The sequence below is a fragment of the Scyliorhinus canicula genome, chromosome 8 (genome assembly GCF_902713615.1).
Source record: "Scyliorhinus canicula chromosome 8, sScyCan1.1, whole genome shotgun sequence".
Taxonomy (NCBI): Eukaryota; Metazoa; Chordata; class Chondrichthyes; order Carcharhiniformes; family Scyliorhinidae; genus Scyliorhinus; species Scyliorhinus canicula.
This window is the reverse complement of record NC_052153.1, coordinates 92,572,351-92,592,821: the sequence shown is the minus strand read 5'-3', so window position 1 is coordinate 92,592,821 and position 20,471 is coordinate 92,572,351. Positions and strand designations below refer to the sequence as shown.

The 20,471-nt window shown below is 54.2% G+C and overlaps 1 protein-coding gene across 6 annotated transcripts in view; it reads right to left on the bottom strand.

Moving 5' to 3' along the window:
* LOC119970385 (protein prune homolog 2-like) overlaps window positions 1-20,471 on the bottom strand; it is a 631,375-nt gene that overhangs the window by 165,849 nt on the left and 445,055 nt on the right. For 5 of the 6 annotated variants that reach the window (XM_038804923.1, XM_038804921.1, XM_038804920.1 and 2 more), the window contains one exon: window positions 17,084-17,200. In XM_038804923.1, coding sequence (XP_038660851.1) covers window positions 17,084-17,200 — 117 coding nt within the window. Of the gene's footprint in view, window positions 1-17,083; window positions 17,201-18,824; window positions 18,844-20,471 lie in introns of those variants that run through there. The other variant, XM_038804924.1, reaches the window with a different exon arrangement.

Here is a 20,471-nt window from a genome sequence, read left to right as displayed (position 1 = left end):
CCAATCCATAGTGAGCCACAACCGACAATACCCAATTGTCAATTTTATGCTGAAATTGTTGTGAAGGATATTACTACCTGTACTTGCTTTTTCCTGTTTTTAGAGAGATTGAGAACCATTACAGTTATGGTTGATCATTATGTTTAAGACTGTTACAGTAGCTGTGTGGAATTATCCAACATATATAAAAGTCAGGGAGCTGGATTCTCCACCCCGCCGCACCACATTTCTGCCTCGACATGCCGGCGGGATTCTCCGTTATGCCGGCCGGTCAATGGGGTTTCCCATTGTGGGGGAGCCCCAAGCCGTCGGGAAATCCCCATGTGCCTGCAAAACGGAGAATCACGCCGGCAGAGAACCCCGCCCCCTTTGAACGTTCAATTAATCATCTCAAAGAAGCTGTAAATTCATCAAGATTTTGTGATGATGCTACGTTGCAAGCTATGTGGATAATTAAATATTGGGTGACAAAATAGTGTCTGGACTGCAATGTGAATAAAGAAGTATTTTAGGATAGGCTAGGTAGGCACATGACAAAGAAAAATAGAAGGGTAAGCTGATAGGATTTGATGATTAGATGAAGTAGGGTGGGAGAAAGTTTGTTTGGAGCATAAGTGCCAGCATAGAGTGTTTGGGCTGAATGATATATTTCTGACTGGTAGATTCAATGTAATTCTATGTAGTGGATAGTCAGAGGCTTTTTCCCAGGGTAGAGGGGTCAATTACTAGGGGCATAGGTTTAAGGTGCAAGGGGCAAAGTTTAGAGGAGATGTACGAGGCAAGTTTTTTTACACAGAGGGGAGTGGGTGCCTGGAACTCATGCCGGAGTAAGTGGTGGAAGCAGGGACGATAGTGACATTTAAGGGGCATCTTGACAAATAAATGAATAGGATGGGAAAGAGGAATACGGACCCCGGAAGTGCAGAAGATTTTAGTTTAGATGGGCAGCATGGTCGGCACAGGCTTGGAGGGCCGAAGGATCTGTTCCTGTGCTGTACTTTGTTTTGTTCTTTGTTTCATATGGATTAATAATCACTGATTTGTCAATAAAAATAGAAGTAAGTGGAAATATTAGAGGGAATTCAATGGAAAAAGTTTATTTGTGGCGGGTTTTTCAAGGATTTTCCCGTCAGTGAGTTCCCCGCTGCTATTCAATGACACTGAGGGCTGGATTCATCCGCCCCACCCACCGCAAGATCGCTGCAGGCGAGACGCGGACAATGGAAAAGTCCATTAACCTTTGGCGGGATTCTCCGGTCACCCTTAGGCACTTTTCTGGGCCCTGGGGAGTTTCTCACTGGTTTAGCCCACACTTAGAATTTCACTCTTAGAATTCTTTTCAACACTACGAGCTGAACTCAGAGATCGGGCCGCCATTTTGAAAGGGTGCCGAGTTCTTGAAGTGAGCTCCCTATCCAAGGGCAATGCCATCCTCCACACATATGGGCACTGCCCACACTCCTGCCAAGTGAGGACACCCTGCTATGGATCCCTGGGGATCCCCCCATCGTCAGCTCCCCCTCCCCCCCACAACGTTCCCTTACAGGTCTCCCCCCTTCCAGGAGCCCACCTGTCACCCTTCTCAGAGACCCCAACTTGCCTGCCATGCACCCTTCCCACTCTTCCAACCCTCCCCCCACCCTTCTTTCATGGGTAATGGCCCCCCTCAGCCCCTGACCTGAGTGCAAGGGTGACCAGCCTGGCACCCGGGCTGTGCTCCTGCCAGCTTGGCAGTGCCACCAGGCACCTTGGCAGTGTCAGGGTTGTGACAATATGTATATTTTAAGAATAATGAAGGGTTAACAATTTACTGTAACTGCATTCATCCACAAGATGGCAATCAAGTGCATACACATGGACAATGTGATACTCTTGATTCGAGGAGAAGGTTGTTGGCGAGGTAAAGAATAGTCATGTTATCAGGACCTCTGTAATTAGAATCAGAATTTTTGTGAATTTTATGTCTTAACAAGCAAGTCGAATCTATTTAGTTTTAGTGTAAATAAGTTAGCTTTGTTCAAAACGTAGCTTGATGTTCTTTGTATGACACTGCACTTCGAAGCCACCCTCATTCAGAAAGCAAATAACATCACAAAGATGTCAGTGTCAGGGTGCCAGCTGGGCAGTGCCTCGGTGTTCATGTTCCAGGAGGAGGGCCAGAGACCCACAGTGCACTGACCCTGACCAGCCTGGGGTTTCCGATGGCTTGGGAGACCCCCCAGGTGCCATTCTGCTTGGTTCACATTTATGTGGACCAGTGCTGAATGGCGCCCAGCCAGATCTCGGGTAAGCTTCGAAGTCGGTTTAAACCCGGCTTCGGCGAACGCCATTTGGTCACACCACTTTTGGGCGTGATTCTGACTCCGATGTCTCGCAGGAAATGGGTAGACCCCACGAGGTGTGAAGGCTGCCGAGAAACCCGTGGAAGGCCTCACCCGGAATCCACCGGCTGCACCGCGCTCGAGCAAGTGCGCAAAGCAGCCGGTGGATCGCACCCATTGTGAACAACAATTACCCTTTCTTTTTTTTCAATTCCCGCAGCCGGCTCAAAGTTTCCCAAATGGCTGGGACCATGTTAGAAATACGCCGATTGAACTTCCGCTGATCGGGGGTGGAGAATAGGAGGGCAGGCGTCAAGCAATGGCCGCAGATGGGGCATACGCGGCGTGACGCACTTCCCGGGTCCGCCGCTTTTCTGGCACCGGAGAATCGAGGAACCGGCACCGGACCCAATTCCATGCGTGGAAATGTATTCTCCGCCCCGGTGCTGGACTGAATTTCGGCGATGGGGTGCGGAGAATCCAGACCATTTTCTTTAATTGAAGGGCAAGGTAGCTTTGGCGGGAATAGGAGTACTTTCCTTGTTGAACGAAAGAAACAGGAATCCAAGGCTGGGGAAACAGGAGTCCGAGGCTGCGGAAACACGAGTCAGAGGCTGGGGAAACAGGACTCCGAGGCTGGGAAACAGGACTCTGAGGCTGGGGAAACAGAAGTCCGAGGCTGCGGTAACAGGAGTCCAGGGCAGGGGAAACAGGACTCCGAGGCTGGGAAACAGGACTCCGAGGCTGGGGAAACAGGATTCTGAGGCTGCGAAACAGGACTACGAGGCAGTGGAAACAGGAGTCAGAGGCTGGGGTAACAGGAATCCAAGGCTGGGGAAACAGGAGTCAGAGGCTGGGAAACAGGACTCCGAGGCTGGGAAACAGGACTCCGAGGCTGGGAAACAGGACTCCGAGGCTGGGAAAACAGGACTCCGAAGCTGGGAAACAGGACTCCGAGGCTGGGGAAACAGGAGTCAGAGGCTGGGAAACAGGAGTCCAGGGCAGGGGAAACAGGACTCCGAGGCTGGGAAACAGGACTCCGAGGCTGGGAAACAGGATTCTGAGGCTGCGAAACAGGACTAGGAGGCAGTGGAAACAGGAGTCAGAGGCTGGGGTAACAGGAATCCAAGGCTGGGGAAACAGGAGTCAGAGGCTGGGAAACAGGACTCCGAGGCTGGGAAACAGGACTCCGAGGCTGCGAAACAGGACTCCGAGGCTGGGAAACAGGAGTCCAGGGCAGGGGAAACAGGACTCCGAGGCTGGGGAAACAGGATTCTGAGGCTGGGGTAACAGGAATCCAAGGCTGGGGAAACAGGAGTCAGAGGCTGGGAAACAGGACTCCGAGGCTGGGAAACAGGACTCCGAGGCTGGGAAACAGGACTCCGAGGCTGGGAAACAGGACTCCGAGGCTGGGAAACAGGACTCCGAGGCTGGGGAAACAAGACTCCGAGGCTGGGAAACAGGACTCCGAGGCTGGGAAACAGGAGTCCGAGGCTGGGAAACAGGAGTCAGAGGCTGGGGAAACAGGAATCAGAGGCTGGTAAACAGGACTCCGAGGCTGGGAAACAGGACTCCGAGGCTGGGAAACAGGAGTCAGAGGCTGGGAAGCAGGAGTCAGAGGCTGGGGAAAATTGGAATCATAGGCTGGGGAAACAGGACTACGAGGCTGGGAAACAGGATTCCGAGGCTGGGAAACAGGAGTCCAGGGCAGGGGAAACAGGACTCCGAGGCTGGGGAAACAGGATTCTGAGGCTGCGAAACAGGACTACGAGGCAGTGGAAACAGGAGTCAGAGGCTGGGGTAACAGGAATCCAAGGCTGGGGAAACAGGAGTCAGAGGCTGGGAAACAGGACTCCGAGGCTGGGAAACAGGACTCCGAGGCTGGGAAACAGGACTCCGAGGCTGGGAAACAGGACTCCGAGGCTGGGAAACAGGACTCCGAGGCTGGGGAAACAGGACTTCGAGGCTGGGAAACAGGAGTCAGAGGCTGGGAAGCAGGAGTCAGAGGCTGGGGAAACAGGAATCATAGGCTGGGGAAACAGGAGTCAGAGGCTGGGAAACAGGACTCCGAGGCTGGGAAACAGGACTCCGAGGCTGGGAAACAGGACTCCGAGGCTGGGAAACAGGACTCCGAGGCTGGGGAAACAGGACTCCGAGGCTGGGAAACAGGACTCCGAGGCTGGGAAACAGGAGTCCGAGGCTGGGAAACAGGAGTCAGAGGCTGGGGAAACAGGAATCAGAGGCTGGTAAACAGGACTCCGAGGCTGGGGAAACAGGACTCCGAGGCTGGGAAACAGGACTCCGAGGATGGGAAACAGGAGTCAGAGGCTGGGAAGCAGGAGTCAGAGGCTGGGGAAACAGGAATCATAGGCTGGGGAAACAGGACTATGAGGCTGGGAAACAGGACTCCGAGGCTGGGAAACAGGAGTCAGAGGCTGGGAAGCAGGAGTCAGAGGCTGGGGAAACAGGAATCATAGGCTGGGGAAACAGGACTACGAGGCTGGGAAACAGGACTCCGAGGCTGGGAAACAGGAGTCCAGGGCAGGGGAAACAGGACTCCGAGGCTGGGGAAACAGGATTCTGAGGCTGCGAAACAGGACTACGAGGCAGTGGAAACAGGAGTCAGAGGCTGGGGTAACAGGAATCCAAGGCTGGGGAAACAGGAGTCAGAGGCTGGGAAACAGGACTCCGAGGCTGGGAAACAGGACTCCGAGGCTGGGAAACAGGACTCCGAGGCTGGGAAACAGGACTCCGAGGCTGGGAAACAGGACTCCGAGGCTGGGGAAACAGGACTTCGAGGCTGGGAAACAGGACTCCGAGGCTGGGGAAACAGGACTCCGAGGCTGGGAAACAGGACTCCGAGGCTGGGAAACAGGAGTCCGAGGCTGGGAAACAGGAGTCAGAGGCTGGGGAAACAGGAATCAGAGGCTGGTAAACAGGACTCCGAGGCTGGGGAAACAGGACTCCGAGGCTGGGAAACAGGAGTCAGAGGCTGGGAAAACAGGAGTCAGAGGCTGGGAAGCAGGAGTCCAGGGCAGGGGAAACAGGACTCCGAGGCTGGGAAACAGGACTCCGAGGCTGGGGAAACAGGATTCTAAGGCTGCGAAACAGGACTACGAGGCAGTGGAAACAGGAGTCAGAGGCTGGGAAGCAGGAGTCAGAGGCTGGGGAAACAGGAATCATAGGCTGGGGAAACAGGACTACGAGGCTGGGAAACAGGACTCCGAGGCTGGGAAACAGGAGTCAGAGGCTGGGAAGCAGGAGTCAGAGGCTGGGGAAACAGGAATCATAGGCTGGGGAAACAGGAGTCAGAGGCTGGGAAACAGGACTCCGAAGCTGGGAAACAGGACTCCGAGGCTGGGAAACAGGACTCCGAGGCTGGGAAACAGGACTCCGAGGCTGGGGAAACAGGACTCCGAGGCTGGGGAAACAGGACTCCGAGGCTGGGAAACAGGACTCCGAGGCTGGGAAACAGGAGTCAGAGGCTGGGAAGCAGGAGTCAGAGGCTGGGGAAACAGGACTCCGAGGCTGGGAAACAGGATTCCGAGGCTGGGAAACAGGAGTCCAGGGCAGGGGAAACAGGACTCCGAGGCTGGGGAAACAGGATTCTGAGGCTGCGAAACAGGACAACGAGGCAGTGGAAACAGGAGTCAGAGGCTGGGGTAACAGGAATCCAAGGCTGGGGAAACAGGAGTCAGAGGCTGGGAAACAGGACTCCGAGGCTGGGAAACAGGACTCCGAGGCTGGGAAACAGGACTCCGAGGCTGGGAAACAGGACTCTGAGGCTGCGAAACAGGACTACGGGGCAGTGGAAACAGGAGTCAGAGGCTGGGGTAACAGGAATCCAAGGCTGGGGAAACAGGAGTCAGAGGCTGGGAAACAGGACTCCGAGGCTGGGAAACAGGACTCCGAGGCTGGGAAACAGGACTCCGAGGCTGGGAAACAGGACTCCGAGGCTGGGAAACAGGACTCCGAGGCTGGGGAAACAGGACTTCGAGGCTGGGAAACAGGACTCCGAGGCTGGGGAAACAGGACTCCGAGGCTGGGAAACAGGACTCCGAGGCTGGGAAACAGGAGTCCGAGGCTGGGAAACAGGAGTCAGAGGCTGGGGAAACAGGAATCAGAGGCTGGTAAACAGGACTCCGAGGCTGGGGAAACAGGACTCCGAGGCTGGGAAACAGGAGTCAGAGGCTGGGAAAACAGGAGTCAGAGGCTGGGAAGCAGGAGTCCAGGGCAGGGGAAACAGGACTCCGAGGCTGGGAAACAGGACTCCGAGGCTGGGGAAACAGGATTCTAAGGCTGCGAAACAGGACTACGAGGCAGTGGAAACAGGAGTCAGAGGCTGGGAAGCAGGAGTCAGAGGCTGGGGAAACAGGAATCATAGGCTGGGGAAACAGGACTACGAGGCTGGGAAACAGGACTCCGAGGCTGGGAAACAGGAGTCAGAGGCTGGGAAGCAGGAGTCAGAGGCTGGGGAAACAGGAATCATAGGCTGGGGAAACAGGAGTCAGAGGCTGGGAAACAGGACTCCGAAGCTGGGAAACAGGACTCCGAGGCTGGGAAACAGGACTCCGAGGCTGGGAAACAGGACTCCGAGGCTGGGGAAACAGGACTCCGAGGCTGGGGAAACAGGACTCCGAGGCTGGGAAACAGGACTCCGAGGCTGGGAAACAGGAGTCAGAGGCTGGGAAGCAGGAGTCAGAGGCTGGGGAAACAGGACTCCGAGGCTGGGAAACAGGATTCCGAGGCTGGGAAACAGGAGTCCAGGGCAGGGGAAACAGGACTCCGAGGCTGGGGAAACAGGATTCTGAGGCTGCGAAACAGGACTACGAGGCTGGGAAACAGGACTCCGAGGCTTGGGAAACAGGATTCTGAGGCTGCGAAACAGGACTACGAGGCAGTGGAAACAGGAGTCAGAGGCTGGGGTAACAGGAATCCAAGGCTGGGGAAACAGGAGTCAGAGGCTGGGAAACAGGACTCCGAGGCTGGGAAACAGGACTCCGAGGCTGGGAAACAGGACTCCGAGGCTGGGAAACAGGACTCTGAGGCTGCGAAACAGGACTACGGGGCAGTGGAAACAGGAGTCAGAGGCTGGGGTAACAGGAATCCAAGGCTGGGGAAACAGGAGTCAGAGGCTGGGAAACAGGACTCCGAGGCTGGGAAACAGGACTCCGAGGCTGGGAAACAGGACTCCGAGGCTGGGAAACAGGAGTCCAGGGCAGGGGAAACAGGACTCCGAGGCTGGGGAAACAGGATTCTGAGGCTGCGAAACAGGACTACAAGGCAGTGGAAACAGGAGTCAGAGGCTGGGGTAACAGGAATCCAAGGCTGGGGAAACAGGAGTCAGAGGCTGGGAAACAGGACTCCGAGGCTGGGAAACAGGACTCCGAGGCTGGGAAACAGGACTCCGAGGCTGGGAAACAGGACTCCGAGGCTGGGAAACAGGACTCCGAGGCTGGGGAAACAAGACTCCGAGGCTGGGAAACAGGACTCCGAGGCTGGGAAACAGGAGTCCGAGGCTGGGAAACAGGAGTCAGAGGCTGGGGAAACAGGAATCAGAGGCTGGTAAACAGGACTCCGAGGCTGGGAAACAGGACTCCGAGGCTGGGAAACAGGAGTCAGAGGCTGGGAAGCAGGAGTCAGAGGCTGGGGAAAATTGGAATCATAGGCTGGGGAAACAGGACTACGAGGCTGGGAAACAGGATTCCGAGGCTGGGAAACAGGAGTCCAGGGCAGGGGAAACAGGACTCCGAGGCTGGGGAAACAGGATTCTGAGGCTGCGAAACAGGACTACGAGGCAGTGGAAACAGGAGTCAGAGGCTGGGGTAACAGGAATCCAAGGCTGGGGAAACAGGAGTCAGAGGCTGGGAAACAGGACTCCGAGGCTGGGAAACAGGACTCCGAGGCTGGGAAACAGGACTCCGAGGCTGGGAAACAGGACTCCGAGGCTGGGAAACAGGACTCCAAGGCTGGGGAAACAGGACTTCGAGGCTGGGAAACAGGACTCCGAAGCTGGGGAAACAGGACTCCGAGGCTGGGAAACAGCACTCCGAGGCTGGGAAACAGGAGTCCGAGGCTGGGAAACAGGAGTCAGAGGCTGGGGAAACAGGAATCAGAGGCTGGTAAACAGGACTCCGAGGCTGGGGAAACAGGACTCCGAGGCTGGGAAACAGGAGTCAGAGGCTGGGAAAACAGGAGTCAGAGGCTGGGAAGCAGGAGTCCAGGGCAGGGGAAACAGGACTCCGAGGCTGGGAAACAGGACTCCGAGGCTGGGGAAACAGGATTCTAAGGCTGCGAAACAGGACTACGAGGCAGTGGAAACAGGAGTCAGAGGCTGGGAAGCAGGAGTCAGAGGCTGGGGAAACAGGAATCATAGGCTGGGGAAACAGGACTACGAGGCTGGGAAACAGGACTCCGAGGCTGGGAAACAGGAGTCAGAGGCTGGGAAGCAGGAGTCAGAGGCTGGGGAAACAGGAATCATAGGCTGGGGAAACAGGAGTCAGAGGCTGGGAAACAGGACTCCGAAGCTGGGAAACAGGACTCCGAGGCTGGGAAACAGGACTCCGAGGCTGGGAAACAGGACTCCGAGGCTGGGGAAACAGGACTCCGAGGCTGGGGAAACAGGACTCCGAGGCTGGGAAACAGGACTCCGAGGCTGGGAAACAGGAGTCAGAGGCTGGGGAAACAGGAATCAGAGGCTGGTAAACAGGACTCCGAGGCTGGGAAACAGGACTCCGAGGCTGGGAAACAGGAGTCAGAGGCTGGGAAGCAGGAGTCAGAGGCTGGGGAAACAGGACTCCGAGGCTGGGAAACAGGATTCCGAGGCTGGGAAACAGGAGTCCAGGGCAGGGGAAACAGGACTCCGAGGCTGGGGAAACAGGATTCTGAGGCTGCGAAACAGGACTACGAGGCAGTGGAAACAGGAGTCAGAGGCTGGGGTAACAGGAATCCAAGGCTGGGGAAACAGGAGTCAGAGGCTGGGAAACAGGACTCCGAGGCTGGGAAACAGGACTCCGAGGCTGGGAAACAGGACTCCGAGGCTGGGAAACAGGACTCCGAGGCTGGGGAAACAGGACTCCGAGGCTGGGAAACAGGACTCCGAGGCTGGGAAACAGGAGTCCGAGGCTGGGAAACAGGAGTCAGAGGCTGGGGAAACAGGAATCAGAGGCTGGTAAACAGGACTCCGAGGCTGGGGAAACAGGACTCCGAGGCTGGGAAACAGGAGTCAGAGGCTGGGAAAACAGGAGTCAGAGGCTGGGAAGCAGGAGTCCAGGGCAGGGGAAACAGGACTCCGAGGCTGGGAAACAGGACTCCGAGGCTGGGAAACAGGACTCCGAGGCTGGGAAACAGGACTCCGAGGCTGGGAAACAGGACTCCGAGGCTGGGGAAACAGGACTCCGAGGCTGTGGAAACAGGACTCCGAGGCTGGGAAACAGGACTCCGAGGCTGGGAAACAGGAGTCAGAGGCTGGGGAAACAGGAATCAGAGGCTGGTAAACAGGACTCCGAGGCTGGGAAACAGGACTCCGAGGCTGGGAAACAGGAGTCAGAGGCTGGGAAGCAGGAGTCAGAGGCTGGGGAAAATTGGAATTATAGGCTGGGGAAACAGGACTACGAGGCTGGGAAACAGGATTCCGAGGCTGGGAAACAGGAGTCCAGGGCAGGGGAAACAGGACTCCGAGGCTGGGGAAACAGGATTCTGAGGCTGCGAAACAGGACTACGAGGCAGTGGAAACAGGAGTCAGAGGCTGGGGTAACAGGAATCCAAGGCTGGGGAAACAGGAGTCAGAGGCTGGGAAACAGGACTCCGAGGCTGGGAAACAGGACTCCGAGGCTGGGAAACAGGACTCCGAGGCTGGGAAACAGGACTCCGAGGCTGGGAAACAGGACTCCGAGGCTGGGGAAACAGGACTTCGAGGCTGGGAAACAGGACTCCGAGGCTGGGGAAACAGGACTCCGAGGCTGGGAAACAGGACTCCGAGGCTGGGAAACAGGAGTCCGAGGCTGGGAAACAGGAGTCAGAGGCTGGGGAAACAGGAATCAGAGGCTGGTAAACAGGACTCCGAGGCTGGGGAAACAGGACTCCGAGGCTGGGAAACAGGAGTCAGAGGCTGGGAAAACAGGAGTCAGAGGCTGGGAAGCAGGAGTCCAGGGCAGGGGAAACAGGACTCCGAGGCTGGGAAACAGGACTCCGAGGCTGGGGAAACAGGATTCCGAGGCTGGGAAACAGGACTCCGAGGCTGGGAAACAGGACTCCGAGGCTGGGGAAACAGGATTCTAAGGCTGCGAAACAGGACTACGAGGCAGTGGAAACAGGAGTCAGAGGCTGGGAAGCAGGAGTCAGAGGCTGGGGAAACAGGAATCATAGGCTGGGGAAACAGGACTACAAGGCTGGGAAACAGGACTCCGAGGCTGGGAAACAGGACTCCGAGGCTGGGAAACAGGACTCCGAGGCTGGGAAACAGGACTCCGAGGCTGGGGAAACAGGACTCCGAGGCTGGGAAACAGGACTCCGAGGCTGGGAAACAGGAGTCCGAGGCTGGGAAACAGGAGTCAGAGGCTGGGGAAACAGGAATCAGAGGCTGGTAAACAGGACTCCGAGGCTGGGGAAACAGGACTCCGAGGCTGGGAAACAGGACTCCGAGGATGGGAAACAGGAGTCAGAGGCTGGGAAGCAGGAGTCAGAGGCTGGGGAAACAGGAATCATAGGCTGGGGAAACAGGACTATGAGACTGGGAAACAGGACTCCGAGGCTGGGAAACAGGAGTCAGAGGCTGGGAAGCAGGAGTCAGAGGCTGGGGAAACAGGAATCATAGGCTGGGGAAACAGGACTACGAGGCTGGGAAACAGGACTCCGAGGCTGGGAAACAGGAGTCCAGGGCAGGGGAAACAGGACTCCGAGGCTGGGGAAACAGGATTCTGAGGCTGCGAAACAGGACTACGAGGCAGTGGAAACAGGAGTCAGAGGCTGGGGTAACAGGAATCCAAGGCTGGGGAAACAGGAGTCAGAGGCTGGGAAACAGGACTCCGAGGCTGGGAAACAGGACTCCGAGGCTGGGAAACAGGACTCCGAGGCTGGGGAAACAGGACTCCGAGGCTGGGGAAACAGGACTCCGAGGCTGGGGAAACAGGACTCCGAGGCTGGGAAACAGGACTCCGAGGCTGAGAAACAGGACTCCGAGGCTGGGGAAACAGGACTCCGAGGCTGGGAAACAGGACTCCGAGGCTGGGAAACAGGAGTCCGAGGCTGGGAAACAGGAGTCAGAGGCTGGGGAAACAGGAATCAGAGGCTGGTAAACAGGACTCCGAGGCTGGGGAAACAGGACTCCGAGGCTGGGAAACAGGAGTCAGAGGCTGGGGAAACAGGAGTCAGAGGCTGGGAAGCAGGAGTCCAGGGCAGGGGAAACAGGACTCCGGGGCTGGGAAACAGGACTCCGAGGCTGGGGATACAGGATTCTGAGGCTGCGAAACAGGACTACGAGGCAGTGGAAACAGGAGTCAGAGGCTGGGGTAACAGGAATCCAAGGCTGGGAAACAGGACTCCGAGGCTGGGAAACAGGACTCCGAGGCTGGGAAACAGGACTCCGAGGCTGGGGAAACAGGACTCCGAGGCTGGGAAACAGGACTCCGAGGCTGGGAAACAGGAGTCCGAGGCTGGGAAACAGGAGTCAGAGGCTGGGGAAACAGGAATCAGAGGCTGGTAAACAGGACTCCGAGGCTGGGAAACAGGACTCCGAGGCAGTGGAAACAGGAGTCAGAGGCTGGGGAAACAGGACTCCGAGGCTGGGAAACAGGACTCCGAGGCTGGGAAACAGGAGTCAGAGGCTGGGTAGCAGGAGTCAGAGGCTGGGGAAACAGGAATCATAGGCTGGGGAAACAGGACTACGAGGCTGGGAAACAGGACTCCGAGGCTGGGAAACAGGAGTCCAGGGCAGGGGAAACAGGACTCCGAGGCTGGGAAACAGGACTCCGAGGCTGGGGAAACAGGATTCTGAGGCTGCGAAACAGGACTACGAGGCAGTGGAAACAGGAGTCAGAGGCTGGGGTAACAGGAATCCATGGCTGGGGAAACAGGAATCCAAGGCTGGGGAAACAGGACTCCGAGGCTGGGAAACAGGACTCCGAGGCTGGGGAAACAGGACTCCGAGGCTGGGAAACAGGACTCCAAGGCTGGGAAACAGGAGTCCGAGGCTGGGAAACAGGAGTCAGAGGCTGGGGAAACAGGACTCCGAGGCTGGGGAAACAGGACTCCGAGGCTGGGAAACAGGAGTCAGAGGCTGGGAAGCAGGAGTCAGAGGCTGGGGAAACAGGAATCATAGGCTGGGGAAACAGGACTACGAGGCTGGGAAACAGGACTCCGAGGCTGGGGAAACAGGACTCCGAGGCTGGGAAACAGGACTCCGAGGCTGGGAATCAGGAATCCGAGGCTGGGGAAACAGGAGTCAGAGGCTGGGAAACAGGAATCAGAGGCTGGGTAAACAGGACTCCGAGGCTGGGAAACAGGAGTCAGAGGCTGGGAAACAGGACTCCGAGGCTGGGAAACAGGACTCCGAGGCTGGGAAACAGGACTCCGAGGCTGGGGAAACAGGAGTCAGAGGCTGGGGAAACAGGAGTCAGAGGCTGGGGTAACAGGACTCTGAGGCTGGGAAACAGGACTCCGAGGCTGGGTAACAGGAGTCAGAGGCTGGGAATCAGGACTCCGAGGCTGGGGAAACAGGACTCCGAGGCTGGGAAACAGGACTCCGAGGCTGGGAAACAGGAGTCAGAGGCTGGGAAGCAGGAGTCAGAGGCTGGGGAAACAGGAATCATAGGCTGGGGAAACAGGACTACGAGGCTGGGAAACAGGAGTCCAGGGCAGGGGAAACAGGACTCCGAGGCTGGGAAACAGGACTCCGAGGCTGGGGAAACAGGACTCCGAGGCTGGGGAAACAGAACTCCGAGGCTGGGAATCAGGAATCCGAGGCTGGGGAAACAGGAGTCAGAGGCTGGGAAACAGGAGTCAGAGGCTGGGAAACAGGAGTCAGAGGCTGGTAAACAGGACTCCGAGGCTGGGAAACAGGACTCCGAGGCTGGGAAACAGGACTCCGAGGCTGGGAAACAGGACTCCGAGGCTGGGGAAACAGGAGTCAGAGGCTGGAGAAACAGGAGTCAGAGGCTGGGGTAACAGGACTCTGAGGCTGGGAAACAGGACTCCGAGGCTGGGTAACAGGAGTCAGAGTCTGGAAATCAGGACTCCTAGGCTGGGAAACAGGAGTCAGAGGCTGGGAAACTGGAATCCAAGGCTGGGAATCAGGAGTCAGAGGCTGGGAAACAGGAGTCAGAGGCTGGGAAACAGGACTCCGAGGCAGGGAAACAGGACTCCGAGTCTGGGAAACAGGAGTCAGAGGCTGGGAAACAGGTGTCAGAGGCTGGGGAAACAGGAGTCAGAGGCTGGGGAAACAGGACTCCGAGTCTGGGAAACAGGAGTCAGAGGCTGGGAAACAGGAGTCAGAGGCTGGGAAACAGGTGTCAGAGGCTGGGAAACAGGAGTCAGAGGCTGGGAAACAGGAGTCAGAGGCTGGGAAACAGGACTCCGAGGCTGGGGAAACAGGACTCCGAGGCTGGGAAACAGGACTCCGAGGCTGGGGAAACAGGAATCCGAGGCTGGGGAAACAGGAGTCAGAGGCTGGGGAAACAGGACTTCGAGGCTGGGGAAACAGGAGTCAGAGGCTGGGAAACAGGAGTCACACCACAACTGCATTTACCACTTTGTCCCCATTTACCACTTTCCCCCAGTCACCATTTTTATCTTCAGATCTTATCATTTAGTCAGTTTACTGACATGGCCAGATGCTTTTGAGAAAGTCATTGATGTGTTAGGCGGGTTGGTTTGACGTTGACTGCAACTGGATGCAGGGAAGCTAGAAACAAACGTCTAACACCGGAGATGATCCAACAGTGTTTTATTTAAACTATGAGCAGCTGTACATGTTCAGCTGTGGGTTGACATTCTACTAATCCTACTGACGACCTCCTACTGGTTTGACCAGACTTACTAGCTACCACATGGCAATAATGTCCACTGACTTGTGCACTCTGACTGTCTCAGTGTCTGGGTCCCGAAAAGAGCGGAAATCTTAATGCCCTGTGAGCTTTCTAGTGGTGGTGTCCTGTCTGGTGATTGGTTGTTCTGTGTTGTGTGTTCATTGGTCATCCTATGTGTCAATCACTGCCTGTCTGCATCTCATTATATACATGAGTGGATATTATGACATCTCCCTCGTTTTTTTAAAATAAGTTATGAAACGTGAAGATTTTATACATGCCTGACTATGTACAAATGGTGAGTTAACAAACATATATACATGGGAAGGTGTCTATCGTGCAGACACAGAGCAAACTGAACGAAATTTACAAAAGTAAAGTCTATAGATTCAGTCTTTGAGGCAGGCGCCAAATTCTGGTCGATCGCCGCAGAGGTGGAGCAGGAGATGCCGGCACTTGGACAGGCGGGATTGCTGGCATTGCGGCGGTGTCGTGGACAGGCGGGATCGATGGCAGATTGGCGTCCTCATGGCACAAAACGTCTGGACGAGGCACGATAGCTGGAGCAGCAATGCGGTTAGACGGTGGGCAGGAAACTCTCCGCAGCGCCCTCCTTTTGGGCCGGAGAATGGAGCCATCAGCCAATTGGACAAGGAAAGGCCTTGGGGTGGCCTTCCTGATAACAACAGCTGGGGCCAACCAACCTCCCTCAGGCAACTGGACGCAAACAACATCTGCTGGAGCCAGCGCAGGCAGATCCGTGGCATCATACGCGATCTTCTGCTGGTCCTTGGACGGATGCACTTTTTGCAGCACTGTGAGGTGATCAAGGTCTGGAATGTGAATGGCTGGAACAGTCATCCTCAGGTTGCGGTTCATGAGCATCTCTGCTGGAGACAAACCAGTCGACAGAGGGGCCGCCCTGTCGGCCAGCAGCGCCAAGTTGAAGTCGGATGCTGAGTCTGCAGCCTTGCACAACAACCGCTTGACGATATGGACCCCTTTTCGGCCTTCCCGTTTGATTACGGGTAATGGGGACTGGAAGTGATGTGTCTGAAGTTGTAGGATCGTGCAAAATCAGACCACTCCTGGCTGTAAAAACACGGACCGTTGTCACTCATTACTGTGAGTGGTCTCCCGTGTCTGGTAAACGTCTCTTTGCAGGCTTTGACGACGGACCTAGACGTGAGGTCCGACAATTTCACCACCTCCGGGTAGCTGGAGAAGTAGTCGACCAGGAGCACGTAATCACGCCCATTGGCGTAAAAGAGGTCTACCCCCACTTTAGACCATGGAGAGGTCACGAGCTCGTGCTGTTGCAGTGTCTCTTTGGGCTGAGCCAGTTGAAACTTCTGGCAGGTCGAGCAGTTGAGGACCGTGTTAGCAATGTCCTGGATGATGTCCGGCCAATAAACCGCCTCCCGAGCTCTGCTTCGACATTTTCCGACCCCAAGGTGACCCTTATGGATCTGCCCGAGCACCACAGCTCGCATGCTTTGAGGAATGACGATCCTGTCCAGTTTAAGAAGGACTCCCTCAATGACTGTTAACTCGTCCTTAACGTTAAAGAACTGGGGACACTGCCCCTTTTGCCAGCCATGGGCGAGGTGTTGCATCACGCGCTGCAGTAGAGGATCCTTGGCAGTTTCTTCACGTATTTGGGCCACACGTTCATCAGTGGCTGGTAAATTGCCAGCACACAACTGTACCTGTGCCTCTATGTGGCAGATGAAGTCACCCTGTTCACACGGCGTGGTGATGGACCTGGATAGGGCATCTGCGATGATAGCTCCTTACCCTGTGTGTAGACGAGTTCGAAGTCATTTCGGCAGAGACGAAGAAGAATGCGCTGTAGCCGAGGCGTCATGCCATTTAGATCCTTCTGGATTATGTGGACTAAAGGCCTATGATCTGTCTCCACTATGAACTTCGGCAGGCCATATTCGTAGTCATGAAACTTGACTATTCCTGTCAGGAGACCCAAGCACTCCTTCTTGATCTGGGCATAACGTTGCTCGGTTGGCGTCATGGCCCTGGAGGCATATGCCACTGGAGCCCAGGCCGAGGAGTCGTCTCGCTGGAGGTGCACCACCCCAATGTCAATGAATGGATATTATGACAGTCATGACTGGCAAACTACAGCAAGACACAATTTCTGCCTGCAGCATTCTGGGTTTATGGAAATGAGGTTGAGGCCCAATTTGGAAAGGGGTTTGATCTTCCATTTTGGATATGCATTGCAAATGTGTAATTTACTTTGTACCAAGGGAATATGTGACAACACTTGATACAAAGCAGGCCCTCTTAATCCCGATGTGGAGATGCCGGCATTGGACTGGGGTGAGCACAGTAAGAAGTCTTACAACACCAGGTTAAAGTCCAACAGGGTTGATTCAAACACGAGCTTTCGGAGCTTTCAGGATTCACCTGAGGAAGGTGCTGCGCTCCGAAAGCTTGTGTTTGAATCAAACTTGTTGGACTTTAACCTGGTGTTGTAAAACCTCTTAATCCCAACAGCAAGGTTTCCAGGCACGTTTCTCTACATTCACTGGAGCTGCATCCAAACCAGTGTTAAATGGTTTGGAAACATTGAATACAGGAATTTTAAAAAAAACCTGAGGCACTCAAGTTAATTGTACATGTATCACCTTTCACCACATTTGCACAATATTATGACAATTCAGAATAAACAACCCTTTATAGAGGAATGGAGGAAATATCATGCTTACTAAAACTAACCCTGTATATTCTTCATTCAGCCAGTTTTCCTTTACTTCTGCCGGAGGCCCCTGAAGGGAATCTTGCGCCATTGTCACTGAGCTTTGAGGTACATCCTCTTGCATGAAGTTCAAGGAACTGTATAAACAAGAATGACAGAGAAAACAAAATAAACTGTAGTTTATTATTATATGTGGCTATAACACAACTTAAATTTAAATAAGCACATTTCACATCGGAAAACAACATAAGGTGCTTCATAGTAGTGTTATAAGACAAAAATTGACACAGAACCTAAGAAACTGATATTACAGATGATATATAGAGATGTGGTCAAAGAAGTAAGTTTTAAGGAGAGTCTCAAAGGATGTGGAGAGCACCGCACAGCATTAAAACAGATTTTAAAATATCCATTTTTTATCTAATACTGTGCTAGAATTTCTTGATCAGGTTACAATTAAGTGTACATGGAAAAGTAATTCTACAATTATTCTTTTTATTGATAATAATCTTTATTTGTGTCGCAAACAGGGGCTGGTTTAGCACAGTGGGCTAAACAGTGGCTTGTAATGCAGAACAATGCCAGCAGCGTGGGTTCAATTCCTGTACCGGCCTCCCCGAACAGGTGCCGGAATGTGCCGATTAGGGGCTTTTCACAGTAACTTCATTGAAGCCTACTTGTGACAATAAGCCATTATTATTATTATTAAGTAGGCTTACATTAATACTCCAATGAAGTTACTATGAAAATCCCCTCCACACTCCGGCGCCAGTTCGGGTACATTGAGGGAGAATTCAGAATATCCAATTCACCTAACAAGCTCATCTTTCAGGACTTGTGGGAGGAAACCGGAGCACCCGGAGGAAACCCACGCAGACACGGGGAGAACGTGCAGACTCCGCACAGACGGTGACCCAAGCCGAGAATCGAACCCATGTCCATGGCGCTGTGAAGCAACAATGCTAACCACTGTACTGCTGGGCCGCCCTTCTACAATTATTCTACAAATCACTTCTCTCACATATGCACTGCACATTTAAAAAAATTTCGGATAACACACCGTTGTATTCTAACATCGATATTTTACATAATTGTCATTACACAATAACAATTGCATTGAATATAAAAATATATATTAAATATCAAAAGCCACAACATTTTACATTTTATTTTTATTTGTAAAACATGAACAGACATCAAGGTTTATGAACACAATTGGTGATTTTGTATGATATCGTGTTAGCCCTACAGGCAGGTGGTGAAAGACTACACACCGAGCAAAGTTTAAACATTCTACTTCATAAGTAATACCGTGAACCATTATAGAGGAGATGTAGATTGATTAAAAATAATCATATATTCCCCTCCATCACTAAAATAATGTATTTTATGAAAAAATCTCTCAAATGACCTCTGTCATCTTCTTTGAGTTTTCTGCCTGAAGGCAGATCCTTGGCGAATATTCACCGAACACCACCAAAGTATTGTGAAATCAACTTGTCGGGCGAGGAAGCGTAGTCCATCTCAACTGGAATGGGTCAAACCCCATGCTGTTGGCATTAATCAGATCCACATGATAGCCATCTAGCCAACTGAGATAACCTGCCCCCTGGCTTTAATCTATTACAAACATTAACACAGGTAGACAATCTATACAGTAGCAGATTGTTCAATGGGTCAACGTTTACTCAACCTATAATGAAGCATTCAAGCAAACTCCTTCATTTGCTTTGACATTCCATTAATAACATGGATACTTACATTCTAGTAACAGCATCAGCAGTAAACTATTCATTCAGCTGGAGATTCTGCTCAACGAATTCCAGCCACAAAACAGGAACTATACCCACAAAGTTTACGCAACTTACTGCCCAGCTTGTCACTGCCGCAATTTCATTTTTGCAATTAGTTTCCTGCTTTCAGTTATGAACTCTTCATTACTTTTAAATTGAAACAGATGTAATTGTTGTCACATTTTATTGGTTCTACAAATGCTTACAACTCTACACATTTTGGCCTTTTAATTTTAGTATCAGCTAAAAAGGACAGGACATTGAACAATTATATTTGGTGAATTAATTTTCTGGTATTATTATTCTTCTCTCACAATCATCATAGAATCCCTACAGTACAGAAGGAGGCCATTCGGCCCATCGTGTCTGCACCGACCCTCTGAAAGAGCACTCTACCTAGGCCCAACCACCCCCCCCCCTCCCCCCCCCCCCCAACCCCCTGCAATCCCATAACTCCACATCACCGTTGGTCACTTGGGCCGGGATTCTCTAAAATCGCGGCTAAGCGTTGATGCCGGCGTAAACACTGGAATGTTTCACTCCGGCATTAAGGGGCCTCCTGGCCCAGCGATTCTGTGGCCCACATGGGGCCAGCACGACGCCGGAGTGCTGCACACAGCGACGGCGCCGATACGCGGCCCTGCACTACCAGTCGCGGGTCCGCACATGCATGCGGCAGCAGGCTGTAGGTCCACGCATGCATGTGGCGGCCGCTTCTGCGCTGGACCTGCGCAACATGGCGCAGCCACACAGCGGGCAAGCGCGGAAGAAGGTAGGCCCCCACCTGGATCGCACGCGCCCTCCAATCGGTGGCCCCCGTTCGTGGGCCTGGTCGTCGTGGAGGCCCGCCCCCGGAGTCTGATCCCCCCCGCCTCAGGACGGCCAACGCGGCCGTGGGTCCGAGCTCCCGCCGGGTGGAACTATGTTGGAACCATGCCGGCGGGAACTCGGCCGGTCCACCGCTGAGAATCACCACGACGGCCTCTTTCAACGGCACCCGACCCGCACCACATCGACAGCACGCACACGATTGGCAGCGATTCTCCGGTCACTGGAGAATCGCGTCCCGGCATCGTGGGCCGTCCTGGCGTCAACTCCAATTCTCCGTGGCGGCGCGGGCTCGGAGAATCCCGGCCTCAGTGACAATTTAGCCTGGCCAATCCATCTAACCTGCACATCTTTGGACTGTGAGAGGAAACCCACACACGAGAGGAATCCCGACCTCATGCACCCACTCATGGAGCTCCCCCTCCCCCACTGCCCCAAGGCCCTCAAACGCTGCCTTGGGTTCTTCTCCTACTACGCCCAATGGGTCCCAAACTACGCGGACAAGGCCCGCCCACCTATACAGTCCACTCAATTTCCCCTCACAGCCGAGGCACAACATGCCTTCTCCCGTATTGGAGCAGACATAGCCAAAGCCGGGATGCACGCAGTAGATGAGACACTGCCCTTTCAAGTAGAGAGCGACGCTTCAGATGTCGCCCTCCCCGCCACTCTAAACCAGGCAGGCAGACCCATAGCATTCTTCTCCCTCACCCTCCATGCCTCTGAAATTCGACACTCGTCTGTTGAAAAGGAGGCCCAGGCTATCGTTGAAGCTGTGCGGCGTTGG